The 14,757-nt window shown below is 35.8% G+C and overlaps 1 protein-coding gene across 1 annotated transcript in view; it reads left to right on the forward strand.

Moving 5' to 3' along the window:
- The window catches only part of DMD (dystrophin), a 1,795,368-nt gene that overhangs the window by 284,799 nt on the left and 1,495,812 nt on the right, over nt 1-14,757 (forward strand). Inside the window, exon 13 of the mRNA XM_068961890.1 lies at nt 13,852-13,975. Within this exon, the coding sequence (XP_068817991.1) occupies nt 13,852-13,975 (124 nt within the window). The remainder of the gene's footprint in view (nt 1-13,851; nt 13,976-14,757) is intronic.

A 14,757-nucleotide genomic window follows, 5' to 3' on the forward strand; every position in this document is an offset into this window, starting at 1 on the left:
AGACCCACTCTCAAATGAGAAAGTAAGAGGTGGCCCAGGGGCTGGCTTAAACCCAGCAGGAAAGAGTCATGGAAGGCAGTAATCACAGCAGCTAACATGTATGGTGTCTGCCATATATCAAGTACTCTTCTAAATATTTTTCACATATTAACACATTTAACCATTAAAAGAGCATTATAACATAGTTTTTTTTATTGTTGATCCTCTTTGCTGATGGGAAGAATGAGGCACATAAAAGTAAAGTGACTTGTTCAAGGTCACAAGCTTTGCAGAAAGCAATTCAGTCAGGATTTGAAACCAGACATCTAGAACAGGATGCTGCATTCTTTTTTTAATTATTTTTTTACTGAGATAGTTTATTTGCAGTGTTGTACTCGTTTCAAACATATGGCACAGTGATTCAATTATACATATATATGTGTGTGTGTGTATTTTTTTTTTGCATTCTCTTCCATTATATGTTCTTACAGAATATCGCATATAGTTCCCTGTGCTATATAGTAGGTCCTTATTGGTTATCTATTTATATATGAAAGTGAAAGTGAAATCGCTCAGTCGTGTCCGACTCTTTGCGACCCCATGGACTGTAGCCTACCAGTCTCCTCACTCTATGGAATTTTCCAGGCAAGAATACTGGAGTGGGTTGCCATTTCCTTCTCCGACCCAGGGATCGAACCCGGATCTCCCTCATTGCAGGCAGATGCTTTACCGTCTGAGCCACCAGGGAAGCCCATTTTATATATAATAGTGTATATATTTTAATCCCAAACTCCTAATTTAATCCCTCCCCTTTGGTAACCATACATTTGTTTTCTATGTCTGTGAGTTTATTTCTGTTTTATACATAAATTCATTTGTATCATTTGTTCAGATTCTACATATAAGTGACATTTCATATGATATTTGTGTTTCTCTGTCTGGCTTACTTCACTTAGTATGATAATCTCTAGGTCTATCCATGTTGCTACAAATGGCATTATTTCATTCTTTTTATGGCTGACTAATATTCCATTATATTTATATACCACATCATGTTTATCCATTCATCTGCTGATGGGCATTGAGGTGGCGCCCATGTCTTGGCTATTGTAAATAGTGCTGCTGTGAACATTGGAGTACACACATCTTTTCGCATCATGTTTTTCTCTGGATATATGCCCAGAAGTGAGATTTCTGGATCATATAGTAGTTTTATTTTTCATTTTTTAAAGAACCTCCATACTGTTTTCCATAGTGTCTGCACCAATTTACATTCCCACAAACAATGGGAATTGTTTTCCCATTGTTGGGAAAAAGGAGGGCTCCTTTTTCTCCACACCCTCTTCACAGGATGCTGCATTCTTGAGCTCTAATGAGAGAAGTAAAAGGTAATTTCATCAAATTATTTAGCTGAAGATAAAATCTTGACTGAGACTGTTTACTCATTTATTGAGGCCTGTCTGTGGAGATAATGCAGTTACTCTAGATTATGGCTCTTCTACCGTCTAAGTCTCATAGACTCTAGGGGAACACTGCAGCACTTGGCTATCTCTTTAAATACAGAGATCTTTATCAGTGTAAAAAGATTTTTCTTTCAAAATTAAGTGTCTTTTCACCATCAGGGCTTAGATGGGAGCCCCATATAATTGAACTGCTTTTCCAAGTGCAGGATTTCCAGTGCTAACCATCGAGTTAACCCTGTTGTTGGTCGTAACCTTTGTCATCTCTGCTTAAGCGGTTCTAACATCAGAAAACACACCAGCAGATTGGAAATGTGGGGATTTTAGGAAATTAAGGAAGACTGTGACGTAAAAATAAACCGGGAAAAGTAACTAATTCATAATGCCATGAGGGTATGAATTATACAAGTAAATATCATAGTTTAGGTTAATGACAATGTTCAAAATTAATATCATAGTGTTAAAGACTTCAGCCAAATTCTGGCATATTCGAAAGTATTTAGCCTAGTAGTAACTACCAGACTGTACTATATAGCAACACACAAGAAGCTCATGTTGACTTTCCCTTAATATTTTAAAAGATAGTTGCCCTTTTATTTGGAACAAAGGAATGTAAGTATACTGTAGTGGAAATTGCTGGATTTGGATATATCTGGTTTTGAATCTTAACTCCATATTTCCCTGTGTTGAAAGAAAAAGGGGGTTTCTGAAGCTCTCTATTCTTGATATAGCTATGAAAATGAAGATTATAATAAACAGCCTGCATGATTACCATGGGAAACAAATTAATTTTTTTTTTTTCTTTCTGGAAGCATATGACATGAACAAGATGCTTAAAATGCTATTTTTTCCTTGGAATTTGATTGAATGTTAAATTAACATTTTAAAAACTTAATGTTGATGGTGCAGAAATGTAATTAAAGGCAGATTTATAGACCACAAGTGTCTACCTGTTTATTAACATTCAAAAAAGTAGGTAAAATTAATGAACTAGGAAAAAAAAAAAAAAAACCTCCTGAGTTATAAAGTCCAGAAAATGCTTACTGTATTCTTTGGATTAAGCATTTCTCCCCAGTTTGAAGACATTCTCTCAAGGGAATCTCTGTGTTACAACTTCAAAATACTTTTGTGTATGTGTTAAAATAGCTGAAGGCATTTTAATTTTGCATCTGTGGGTGCCTTCCTCACATGTTCTTTTTATATCATTTTATCTGTATCTTTGGACATTTTATGTTTCTCTGTAAGAGAACTCCCATGAAAAATCCATTTGTCACCATGTTATCATTATGTAGATGAGAAAATAAAAGAGAAGCCAAATTGAGGTCCAGACAAGCTGTGGAAGGGAATGTGCACCCTCTAGTGCTCACAATTATTTCTCACAAGGGCATATACTGCTTTGTTTCATCATTTAAATAAACATTAAATTTGACTTTAAAATAAACAGCTCAGAGTTTTTAACTTGAGCATATTACATTGTATGATCAAAGATGTACCTTTATGACAAGATTTCATCTCTCACTTAAAAGAATATTGTATTAACCTGTGTTAAGGTGATTTTCTTGCACAGAAATGTGTTTCAAAGGGACTTTCAATTTACTGAAATTGAAAATTAGGCTCCAGGCATCTGTGGCTTAGCAACATTTTATTTCCAGTCCTCTGGGCCATGCATTATTTTTGTCCCTGTGCTTTCATAGTCTCTGGCTTTATACCTAATTCTTCTAACCTAGCTGGTTCTGACATACTAGAATTTGGGGAATTCCCTTAGTTTTTCAAGTGTGTTTCTCTGAAAGTTATATTAACAAAAGATGTAAAAGTGACTTCTTTTCAACTATATCACATTTTGGAAGTAAATATTAGCAATGTATTTGTATATTATTGAGATTTATTACAAATTCAGCTAAGAAGATTGTCTCCAAGTCATTTTAATCTAGCACATGTTAAAATATTTTAGTTGTTTTACATTTTTCAGAGAAGTAATATTTTCATAGGAGTTTTATACCATTCAGCACAATTAACTATCCTAGAGTTTTGGCTATTAATTTCAATGTCAGATAATGCATGGAGAGTTTTCTGGCATTTGTAGCTTAAAAATATTAAATCACAAGGTTTGTATTCAAGGCCATATATTTCAAAAAGCGGTATTTTATACACATTAAACATGTAATTTGATTTGCCATAACTGACAATGGAGAAAACACACAGATTTTGTGGTTTGGACCAGAATCCAGATTTTTGAAGCACACGTTAAACAGGCATATCTTAGGACAAGGTAAACTACACAGAAATTGATTTTTTAGTATCTTTTAAAGATGCATTTCAGCGCAATCTGGAATCATTAAATTTTACTGTACCAAAACATTTTATGAGTAATGCGCTTAGACTTACACATATAAAACTAGAAATATATTTAAGCTTGTAAATAAGATCATGCAAACATAAGTAAAACAGATTATTTGATAGGACTGTTAATATAGCAAGTTTATAATAACTAAGAACAGTGTTCTTTTCCGTTAGTAATATTTTGTTTCAGGTGCTGTATAAACTGCTGAAAAGAGCTTATGTGTTTTTATTTTACATGAGAATCATAACATCCTTAGATGTTTTATAACTTGATTCCTAGATGAGCAGGCTAATGTATTGGAACATCAAACCTGCAGTGTAAGCAAAGCTGACCCCAGCTTTGTATCTCAGGTCAAATTGCTCTAATTAGTGAGATAAATAGACACACATTTAAGAGTAATTTTTAAAAAGTCTTTGATAGTTTCTATTTTAAGACCAGTTTGATGGAAGTTTTGTAATTTGTGAAATTTAAAGGAAGAAGTAAAGGAAAATCAGAGAAGTTAAGGTATTTGCGCGAGGAAGCAGCATAAAGGTAAATAAGATGAGTGAGTAAAACCTGTGACACCTGGCTTTCAGTTCAGTGATTTTTCTATGGCACTATATTTACTTTACATTTGAAGCACACACAGACATATATATACGTACACATGCTCATATATATTCACATACATTAGAAAAAATTTAAAGTAATCATGTGGCCCTCTTCAGCCCCCTCTACCAAGGAAAAGAAGCCGACATTATACAAACACATGCACATATCTGCGTTTGTATATACAAGCTATCTTGATTTAGGGGCATCAACTGACTTGTTTTCTCCTGATTAAATAGGATTTCCCCCTTTAATAATATTACATAACTCTAGAAGTGCAATAATCACCATATACTCAGCACATCTTAAAATCCTATAAATACTTTATATTTTAGCCATAACAAGGTATATATTGATTTTTAAAATACTTTTTTAACATGTTTCATTTGATATTTTACAAGATCTCTCTAGCTCAAACTTAATTTGTATGCTATTTATTCAGTTTTTAAAAGCAAGTAACATGTGGACACATATGGGAGGGAGGGACGAGTTTTCCCAGAAAGAAGGTTGAAGGGGAAAAAGAAGGGGCAGATTGATCAAGAAAACCTTCCCAGAAGTTGTATATCTTGGACCAAGTCTTGAAAGATGAGTAGGAGTTCATCAGATGGTCAGGCATTTAAAAAATAGCCATATACTAATATGGAACTGTGGTGCTGGAGAAGACTTTTGAGAGTTCCTTGGACTGAAAGAAGATCAAACCAGTCAATCATAAAGGAAATCAGTCCTGAATATTTATTGGAAAGACTGATGCTGAAGCTGAAGCTCCAATACTTTGACCACCTGATGGGAACAGCCAACTCATTGGGAATGACCCTGATGCTGGAAAAGATTGAAGACAGGAGGAGAAGGGGATGACAGAGGATGAGATGGTTGGATGGCATCACCGACTCAATGGACATGAGTTTGAGCAAGCTCTGGGAGTTGGTGATGGACAGGGAGGCCTGGCGTGCTGCAGTCCATGGGGTCACAAAGAGTCGGACACGACTGAGTGACTGAACTGAATATGAAAGTAAAATGTGTTCTTATGTTCTAAAAATCTGGAAGAAGAAAGATGATTATTAAAACGTAAAATAAGCAAAATTTAAAAGTCTTGCCTCACCTCCAGGCTGATTTATTCCACATTGTTGTATCAGTAAGCAAGAGTCATAATTTTATTTCCATGAACATGAAAACTTGTGTTCTAGCTAATTAACATGTACATTAAATTTTTGATCTATTAAGTCACCTGGTCTAAGCCTACAGCCTTAGGATCCTGCAAGAGTTAATGTATTTCACAAACGTTAATACTCAACTTTCAGGCTGCTAAAGGTGAAGCTTGTACATCTTTATGAAATGCAAAGATGTTTAAAGATGTAAAAGGGCTATTCATAACCTAGCTCACTAATCAAATTAGTTTAAGTCTGGGAACGTGAAGGAGTTCTCCTTTCACAGTTTACACATTTGGGAATGATGAGTTCCAAGTGGTATACTGAAAGCGACTGAATTAAAGTTTATGTAAATGTGTCATCTTAGTTAAATACTTTATATGGCAGTCACTATATTAACAGAACATAGTCAGCACCTGTTAAGAGGCTCTTCTGACATAATTAGCAGAGTTATCATGGAGCACAATTTACATACAATGATATACTGTTGACAATTCAAAATTGCTAACTTTTTAGATTTTTTTTTTTGTCCACACTGCAGGATCTTAGTTCCCTGACCAGGGATCAGACCCAAGACCCCTGCATTGGGAGCATGCAGTCTTAACCACCAGAGCATCAGGGAAGTCCCTAAAATTGATAATCATGAATAAAAACAAAGATGAGATTTTAGGACATATTTGAAAAAAATAGCACAAAATATTCATCAACACTTAGGAAGAAAATCATTTTGTAAATAGAAGTCATAATTTTCTTAAAGAGAATTTTAAGTTAGATAAAGTTAGACTGGATTTAAGGAATAGAGTCTGTAATAACATAGAAATACATTAAGTACAGAGTGAAGTATGTTATGAGAGTAAGATGAATGAGTCATAAGGAATTTTAATGATGGGCTGATTCCAATGGCGTAGAGGTCCACTACAAGCAACTTAGTCTATGTCAGTTCATTATCAATATTTTGTGAGAGTTTTAAAAGTGAAAAAAAAAAAGAATTAGTAGAAATGAGTGATTTTATGAAGGAAGAAAAATACAGGCACAGAATCCAAGATTTCATATGTATTGAAAATAACTCTTCATTGTTATTCTTCAGGATTTTGAAACGGTACCTGAGTTACATCTGTCTGATGTCTTCAGTTGGTGATTAAATAGCCAGCCTACGGTAGTACAAAGCATGATAGAAAATACCAATGGCAAAATGCTGGGGAGAATGGCATCCATTTTAGAAACATGTATGCATTTACCTCAGGGGAGTCCGTTAATTTGCCATACATCTCAGCAAGGATATGTGAAAAATATTCAACGCCAGTGAAAATGTGAAAACTAGGGGGCAAAGCATAGAAAGTGATGAAGCAATAGCTGCCAAATTGATAAGGAATAAAATAAATGTGCAATTGTTACTTGGACGCCAGGGTCTGAGTAGGAGCCAAGAAGGAGACCTTGTTCATTTTGCTAAAAGCAATGGAAATGTCACTGAGACTAAGCATTGAATGTGGGCCATTGGCACTCAGTAAGAGTGCACAGGAAGCCTTTTGAAAACTCTGCCACTGCTTTCCCTTCCATCCTCATTGCTGGCATACAGAGATGTGGATGCCTACTGGCAAAATATTAGAGGAAAAACACGTACTAGCATCTGACATTTAAGTCCCAGAACTCTAAAGGGATGATATTAAATGCTCGATGTTGAAATATAGGTTGACTGTGTATTACATTGATGTAGAAAAAGTTTTAGTAAGGAAATCATAGTTGAAGAAACAAGCTCAAGTGGAAGCAACAGAAAAAAATAATGTAAACAGAATATTGGATGAGTGATAGCTCAGAGTTTAAAACATATAAGAGTTTGGTTTAGGTTCCACCTGTTGCCCAGGAATGAAGATGTCACAGTGATCAAAGAAAAGAGAAAAAGAAAGTCTAACAGGTGAGAATAGTACAGGCTCATAGATACTTTATTCCACTCCTTTTCAGAAAGAAAGTGCACCATATTGATGCTTATGCATTTGAACAGATATTTTTTTCCCCTAGGTAAAGCATTTGACTCACCAATTCCCTAGAAAAAAATTGAAGTCCCTTCAAATTAAATCTGTAAATCAAGAGAGTATAATCACTCTCTAAAAGATCCTTATGTCAAGGGCAAGTTCAAGTATCTTTTGCAATCTAGTTTCAAATCTATAAAACCAGCCAAACAAAAACATGGAATGAGGAAAGGCCTCTCTATGAAATTTCTCATCCTGTTGCCTGAATTGATCTGAGTTATTAGAACTACATGCCAACTGGTGCCCTGGCCTCCCTTAAACTCTACATAGTCTGAGCAGCAAGCAGACGGTTACCATGGTGTTGACTCCACAAAGCCTTCCTTGTGTAGAGAAAACCAATTTACTGGGCAAAGCCTCTGAGTAGACACTGATTTAATCTTGATTCAGTGAAAAGGTGTTTCTTGATTATCCTAAACAAAAGTCACAGTATGAGCTGAACCCCCATCTGATGTCTAAAGCATTTGTTGTCAAATGGATGCTTCGCTACATCAAACTCCTTAATAATGTGGACTACTGCATTTTCAACTCTATTATCTGTGGAATTTAATTCTATGTCTGGCATATATTAAGCACTTAGTATATATTTTGTGGCAGAAGCGAAGGGGGAATTGGGTTTTGAAAGGAAACATACACAATTTCCTGTTTTTCAGAAAGACAGATGTCTAAAAGTATAGGATTTTGGGGAAAATTATTTACTTTCAAACTGAGTAAATATCCTCTGCCTTTTTCCTTTGCAGTTGATTGGAGATGGTGGTAAGGGATAATTATAACACATGTGCAAACAAGACCACTGTAAAGGCCTAGGAAAAACTTTTTCCAATATAGGCCTTAGTAAATCTCACCCAGCTGTGATGCCAGCTTAGCATCTTGAGTCAAGTTTTAGTTTCATGGATTTGTAGGCAGATGTGAGCCACCTTTACTAGAGATACTCTGAATCAGAAGGGTGTGAGACCAGATAAACCAAGAATAAAGGGAAAAGTTGACATTGAATGGTGGATATTCACATCTCACCTTTATGAGTTAGCATTTTTGATGTGTAATTTAGTCAGATTAGTGTAAAGGAGAAGGGACAAATTTCACCAAAGTGGGCAAAGTGGATTATATCAAGAAGTCAAGTTTCCAAAATATTTATAGAAAGTTTCCAGTGGAAAGGTGGATAAAAGTCAATGAAGGGTTTCACTTCATTGGAGGAGGGACAGACTGAAGTATGTCTCCTTGGTTCCCTACGAAACTTGAAGCGAGTTTTGTTTCTAGAAGTAGTTGAATAAAGAACAAACTAAAGTACAGGGTTAAGAGATCTGAAATTTTTCTCTTTATGCTAAGAAAAATAGAAAATCTTTGCATGGTTAAATGAATGAAAGTTACATAATTAGGTATGTTTTAGAAATGATACTTTCACGTGGTGCATGGAACAGATGGGAGAATCTCAGAAAGATTGCCTAGAACCAGTTGAGAGGCCATTGCAGTAGTTTTTGTCACATTTAACAGTAAGATCAATGAGGATGCCAACTGAGGAGATCCTGAGAAGCAGACAAATTCAGAAGAAATAGAATATTTGATGGATTAGACTTTGCTAAATATGGGAGGGAAGGGAGAAGAGGATATCAAAGGTGATAGATGGTGATGCCATTCACAGGTCTGAGGGACACTGAGAAGGTACCGGTTTGGGAGAGAAATTCAAACATTAAGTCTTGATGTTGAAAGAGTTCTTATGGCATGCAAGTGGAGTCAGAGAGTTAGAGGATGATTATGTAGCTATGGAGCTCAGAAGAAATGCTTGAATTAGAGATAGCTGTGTCAGAGTCATATGTTATCGCTGTTTAGTTGCTCAGTCATGTCCAACTCTTTTGCGACCCCATGGACCGGTACCTGCCAGGCTCCTCTGACCTGACAGGAAAATGGACAACTCTTGCAAAACATTTGCCCTTTAGAAGATAAGAGAATGGCAAGAGAGGAATTTGGAGGTCAACAGAGTATTGATTTTTAATAAAGGAATCAAATAAAATATGTTTAAATTTCCATATGAAGAATTAACTTGAGAGAGAGGGATTGAATTTACAGTGGATAGATTAAAAAAAAAAAAAAAAACAACAACTGATACACTCAGATACTGAGAAGAAATAAGAGAATGAAGTACCAAATGCAGGTAGAGGGGTTGGCTTTAACTCATTATTGACTGGGAGATTTTTGCAGAAAGTAATGCCTGTGGCTGGTGATTTTTATTTTGGCTAGCCAAAAACTAATTCTGTTATTTCACTAATACTTTGTGTGTTGTTACATTCAATAGTTACACCTGACACATCTGTAAAGTCTTCTGATTTTTGTTAAATGTTATTTTCAATCCACTTTTCTCCAGAAGGAAAACAGCATTCTCCAGCACTGTGAGTTTCATTTTCACTTTCTGTATCAGAATCAGTCACTAGCAATTTTTTTTGTTGGTCTAATATTCACATTGTCTGAATCAGAACTGTATTCTGAAGAACTGTCATCTTCTGAGACACTAGTATATATGTCACTTGGAGAATCAGCAAATATCTGCATAAAATTCGCTGAAAAATTATTTTTCACCTAAAATTTTGTGATGCATCATTTTTGAAAATTTTACATTTATAATATACACAAGTTGGAACAAAAACCTGATGGAGCAAAATGTGAATAATAACAACAATCATAAGTTGTATAATGAACCCTTGATCAATTTTAATCTGTAAGAATTTCACAAGGTGATATTAATTGTATCACTCTCTAAAAATGTATCGACATGTCTCCAGTCAATAACATTTGGGTAACAAAGGCATATTACTATGTCTTCCATCAATAATGTTTAACTAAAAGAAGAGAAACTCACTCATTTGGAAGGGAATGAGAAGGGCACGGGCAGGTAAGATTGACTATTTGGGCATAGGAAGTAGAAGTGAAATAAATTCTAATCTGATAATTGTGCTTTTCTCCATCAAGTAGGAATCAATGCCATCTGTTGATAGATGGAGAAAGAAGACAGATCAGAGCTTTGAGAGCTTTGGGAAAAGTTTAAAATAGTTCCTGTGGAGAGTCAGAGCTCAAGGTGAAAAAATTAAACATGGCAGGATGCGGGGTTCATTTGAGGTTGTTGATCATTGCCTTAGTATGGCTTCCACAAGAGTGGATCTGGAGACGAAAGATTTTGAAGCAGGTAATTAATTTAGGAAGTAATCCCAGGAAGCAAAGTAAGGAAGTGAGATAATGAAAAGGCAGCCAACACAAGATGATACATGAGCAGATTATCAATGGCAACTGCATTCCAGCTGGGAACCTTTTGAGATACTGGGTGTAATATCCTTCAGGGTGGTTGCACTGAAGGGCAAGGGAGCTATGTTATTTATCTACCAACTATCCCTGACTCTCCCATAACTAAGCTATTAATATCCCAGTACTCCCGGCCTGCCTTATATACTGGCAAAGTGAATGCCCACAGGTAGAGACACACCAATGTTTATACTGGGCTAAAGGAAAAAAAAATGTCCTTCCTAATACATTCTTGTGGGAAACATGCACTGGATTTGCAGGGTGACTAAATTACCAAAGTTGAAAGCTATTAATTTTAATTAACATCAATGAGAAAGATTTTTGGTAGCATGCAGAAGGACTCTTTTTAAATCAACATTGCAAACACAGAAATAGGAGACCTAATAGTTAAACTTCTGCAAAAATCAAATGTAGGAGAGATAGCCACCATGTATGATAAAATGAAACACCAATACAATGTATGATTCATATCCAAATGAAATAAAGGATTGACATTCAGTGATGTGAGATTTAGAATAAAAAGATATCTGAATTCTGATCTCTGTTTTTTTTTTTTTCTTTTTCCTATTTCTAGTTGGGTAGCCTTGGTAAATAAGAAACTCAGTAAATACTTATTACTATGAATCAGGCACTCTTTGAAGTGAAGGATATAATGGTGAACAAGATGAATTAAGTTTCTTCCCTATGGTACTAACAATCTGAGATCAATTAATTAATTTCTCTGAGCCTCCATCTCCTCATACAGCAAAGAGATGGATCATACTTTATTTAGCACAGGCTTGTAAGAAAGCAAAGGAGGCCATGCTTTTGGAAATGTTTTGTGTTCTGTGAAACTTTTTATCAGTTTAATTTTAAAACAATAGCCTGCAACCAAAACAAAAAAAAAAATTCTTCACAGGTTTGTTTGATTTAAAGGCCATATCTATGAAAGTATTCATAAAGAAAGAAGATACTTGTCTATTCTTTCCTGATTATAGTAAACACCCCTCATATGATTTTGTTAGGAATCAAATTTTAAGAAAAGTAAGATACTCACAAACCAAGGAATATCATCAAAATAACTAGGAGTAGGGTAGGCTGACCATCAGATATCTTCTATTGCAGGGGTCTGCAACCTGCCTGACCTAATGTCTGATGATCTGAGGTGGAGCTGATGTAACAATAATAGAAATAAAGAACACAATATATGTAATGCAATTGAGTCATCCAGAAGCCATCTCCACCCCCACCCCCAGTCCCTGGAAAAAACTGTGTTCTGTGAAACCAGTCCCTGGAACCAAAAATGTCGGGGCCGCTATTCTAGAAGATTTAAACAGCTGATTTCAACTGGTAGAGGGTTGTATTGGAGGAAAAAAAAAAAAACTATAGCATGGTGAATACAGTACATTACTTGGTGTCTTAAAATCTCATGTTTGTATTTTTGGTATACTCCACATGTTTCATGTGAAAATTGAATAAGTTTATTTTTCTGGATACTTTTGTCTATTTTGTTTTATAATCGATTGGATTAGATGGTCTCTAAATTCCCTTGATCATAGATTCTTTACAGATGGTGATAAAATATATAGATTCTTTCTCAAGAAAAACACACATGCATTCAGAATTGTGCCTGAAATTTCAAGTGATTCCTAGACATTCTCCACCCTTGCAACTCATCTGTGACTCCCTGAAAATGTCTGCTTTAACTGGATCTGAATCACCTAATCAGAGTGAATAGTTTATTTCCATTAGCTCCATAGATCTCTGCAAAAAAAATGAGTGTTTGAGAATAACAGTGTAGATGATCACATATCTCTTGCAGCATAAATAACCCACCTCAAAATGTAATGGCTTGAAACAACAGTTATTTGTCATATCTCACAATCCTGCAACGTGGGCAGTTCTGTAGCTCTAAGTGAAGTCAGCTGAAGCACTCACTTAGATGTATTCAGCTGGTGTTTGAGTTGGGTCAGAAGGTCAAAGGAGGCTTTATTCACTTGCCTGGCACTCCTGCTCAGTCGTGTCCAACTCTGCACGACCTCATGGACTGTAGCTTGCCAGGTTCCTCTGTCCATGGGGCTTTTTTCAGGCAAGAATGCTGAAGTTGGTTGCCATTTCTGTACCACTTGCTTTTATCCTGTCCTCTCTCTGCCTGGCAAGAGTGAGCTTCCTTCAAGCACTTTAGGATCCTTGAAATTCTTATAAAATGCATGCCTTCTCAGAATGTATGTTCCATGAAGACAAGATCCAAGGTGCAAGCACTAATCAAGCCTGTGCTTGCATTACACATACCAATAGCTCATTTGCCATAGACAGTCACGTGACCAAATGCAGCCTCAGTATCGCTGTGTAGAAGACATGAAGGATGTGAGTATTCTAGGTACGGTTCAATGGGGGCTACCAACAGGAATCTTTGTTTGTTGTGAATATGTTCCCAAGAAATGATTTATCTTGGAAAATACTGATTTTTCAATCAATGCAGACATTCAAGCAAGGGCTGAAGAGTAGCTTATAGGAGATAGTGTACAGGTCGTTTCTACATTGAGATGAATAAGATTACCTCTGTGATCAGTGGAGAAGGCAATGGCACCCCACTCCAGTACTCTTGCCTGGAAAATCCCATGGGCGGAGGAGCCTGGTGGGCTGCAGTCCATGGGGTCGCTAAGAGTCGGACACAACTGAGCGACTTCACTTTCACTTTTCACTTTTATGCATTGGAGAAGGAAATGGCACCCCACTCCAGTGTTCTTGCCTGGAGAATCCCAAGGATGGGGGAGCCTGGTGGGCTGCCGTCTATGGAGTCGCACAGAGTCGGACACACTGAAGTGACTTAGCAGTAGCAGTGATCATAAGACCAGATCAAAGAAGACTCCAAATTTTGAGCCAACCTGACTAGGGAAATAGTAGTGATATTAACATTAATAGGGGCATCAGGCAGAAGTTTCAGATTGGGAGAGAATGGTAAATGTGGATAGATTGCCTTTTTTTTCCCATACAGAAGAAAGAGATAATCAAGAAATAATGATCCTTATTCTTCCCTGTCTTAGGTTGGATGTCGATATAACTGAACTTCACAGTTGGATTACTCGTTCAGAAGCCGTGTTGCAGAGTCCTGAATTTGCAGTCTATCGGAAGGAAGGCAACTTCTCAGACCTTAAAGAAAAAGTCAATGTAGGTTATGCATTAATTTTTATGTATTTTTCTAATTTTTGGTGCTTGTAAACCCTGTGCTCTGAACTCTATGATTTTCTTAGAGTTGAAAAGATTAATGTGGTATGCTATACTGCTTTTAAATATATCTTTAAAATATGTTTTACATATCAAGTAGAATCAAAGTTTAGCCTAGAGAAGTCTTTCCTGATTCTGTGGTGACTGCCCACAAATACTTTTCATTAACCTTCTTTAACTTTTATATTATTAAGCTGTAAATTAGCAATTTTGTAGCATAAAGTCATATTGATTTCCCTTCATACATTGTTCTTTCATCTGAAGGCCGGGATTTTAGTAGGCTTGCAGAATGGAATGGAAAAGAAAAGACCTGATCTTTACAAATACTATAGACTCTCTTTGTGTTCTCACTATCATCAAAATGTTATACTTTGTAGTCATTAATAGTTATCATAAATCACAACATAGTTGTATTTTCTGGATATTTATGTATTATATTGCCATAACTAAAAGATACCCAACCTTCTTCAGTATTTATTTATAAGAGATCGTTTGCTGTTTTTATTCCCTACTGAGACATTATAGTTTTATCCTTTACAATGCAGTTTTTATTAATTTAATAAGAGCTGTATTCATCTTCAGGGACATTATCAAGGCTTTGATATTTCGACTTTGACATATGAACATCCATTTTGGTAGGTAATTTGCAATAGTTTGTGAGGGAATTTCTAACAGGAAGAGTAAATATTTTCAATGGGAAGGCTAAAGAAGCAGGTATCCTGAAT

The sequence above is a fragment of the Capricornis sumatraensis genome, chromosome X, assembly GCF_032405125.1.
Source record: "Capricornis sumatraensis isolate serow.1 chromosome X, serow.2, whole genome shotgun sequence".
NCBI classification, from domain to species: domain Eukaryota; kingdom Metazoa; phylum Chordata; class Mammalia; order Artiodactyla; family Bovidae; genus Capricornis; species Capricornis sumatraensis.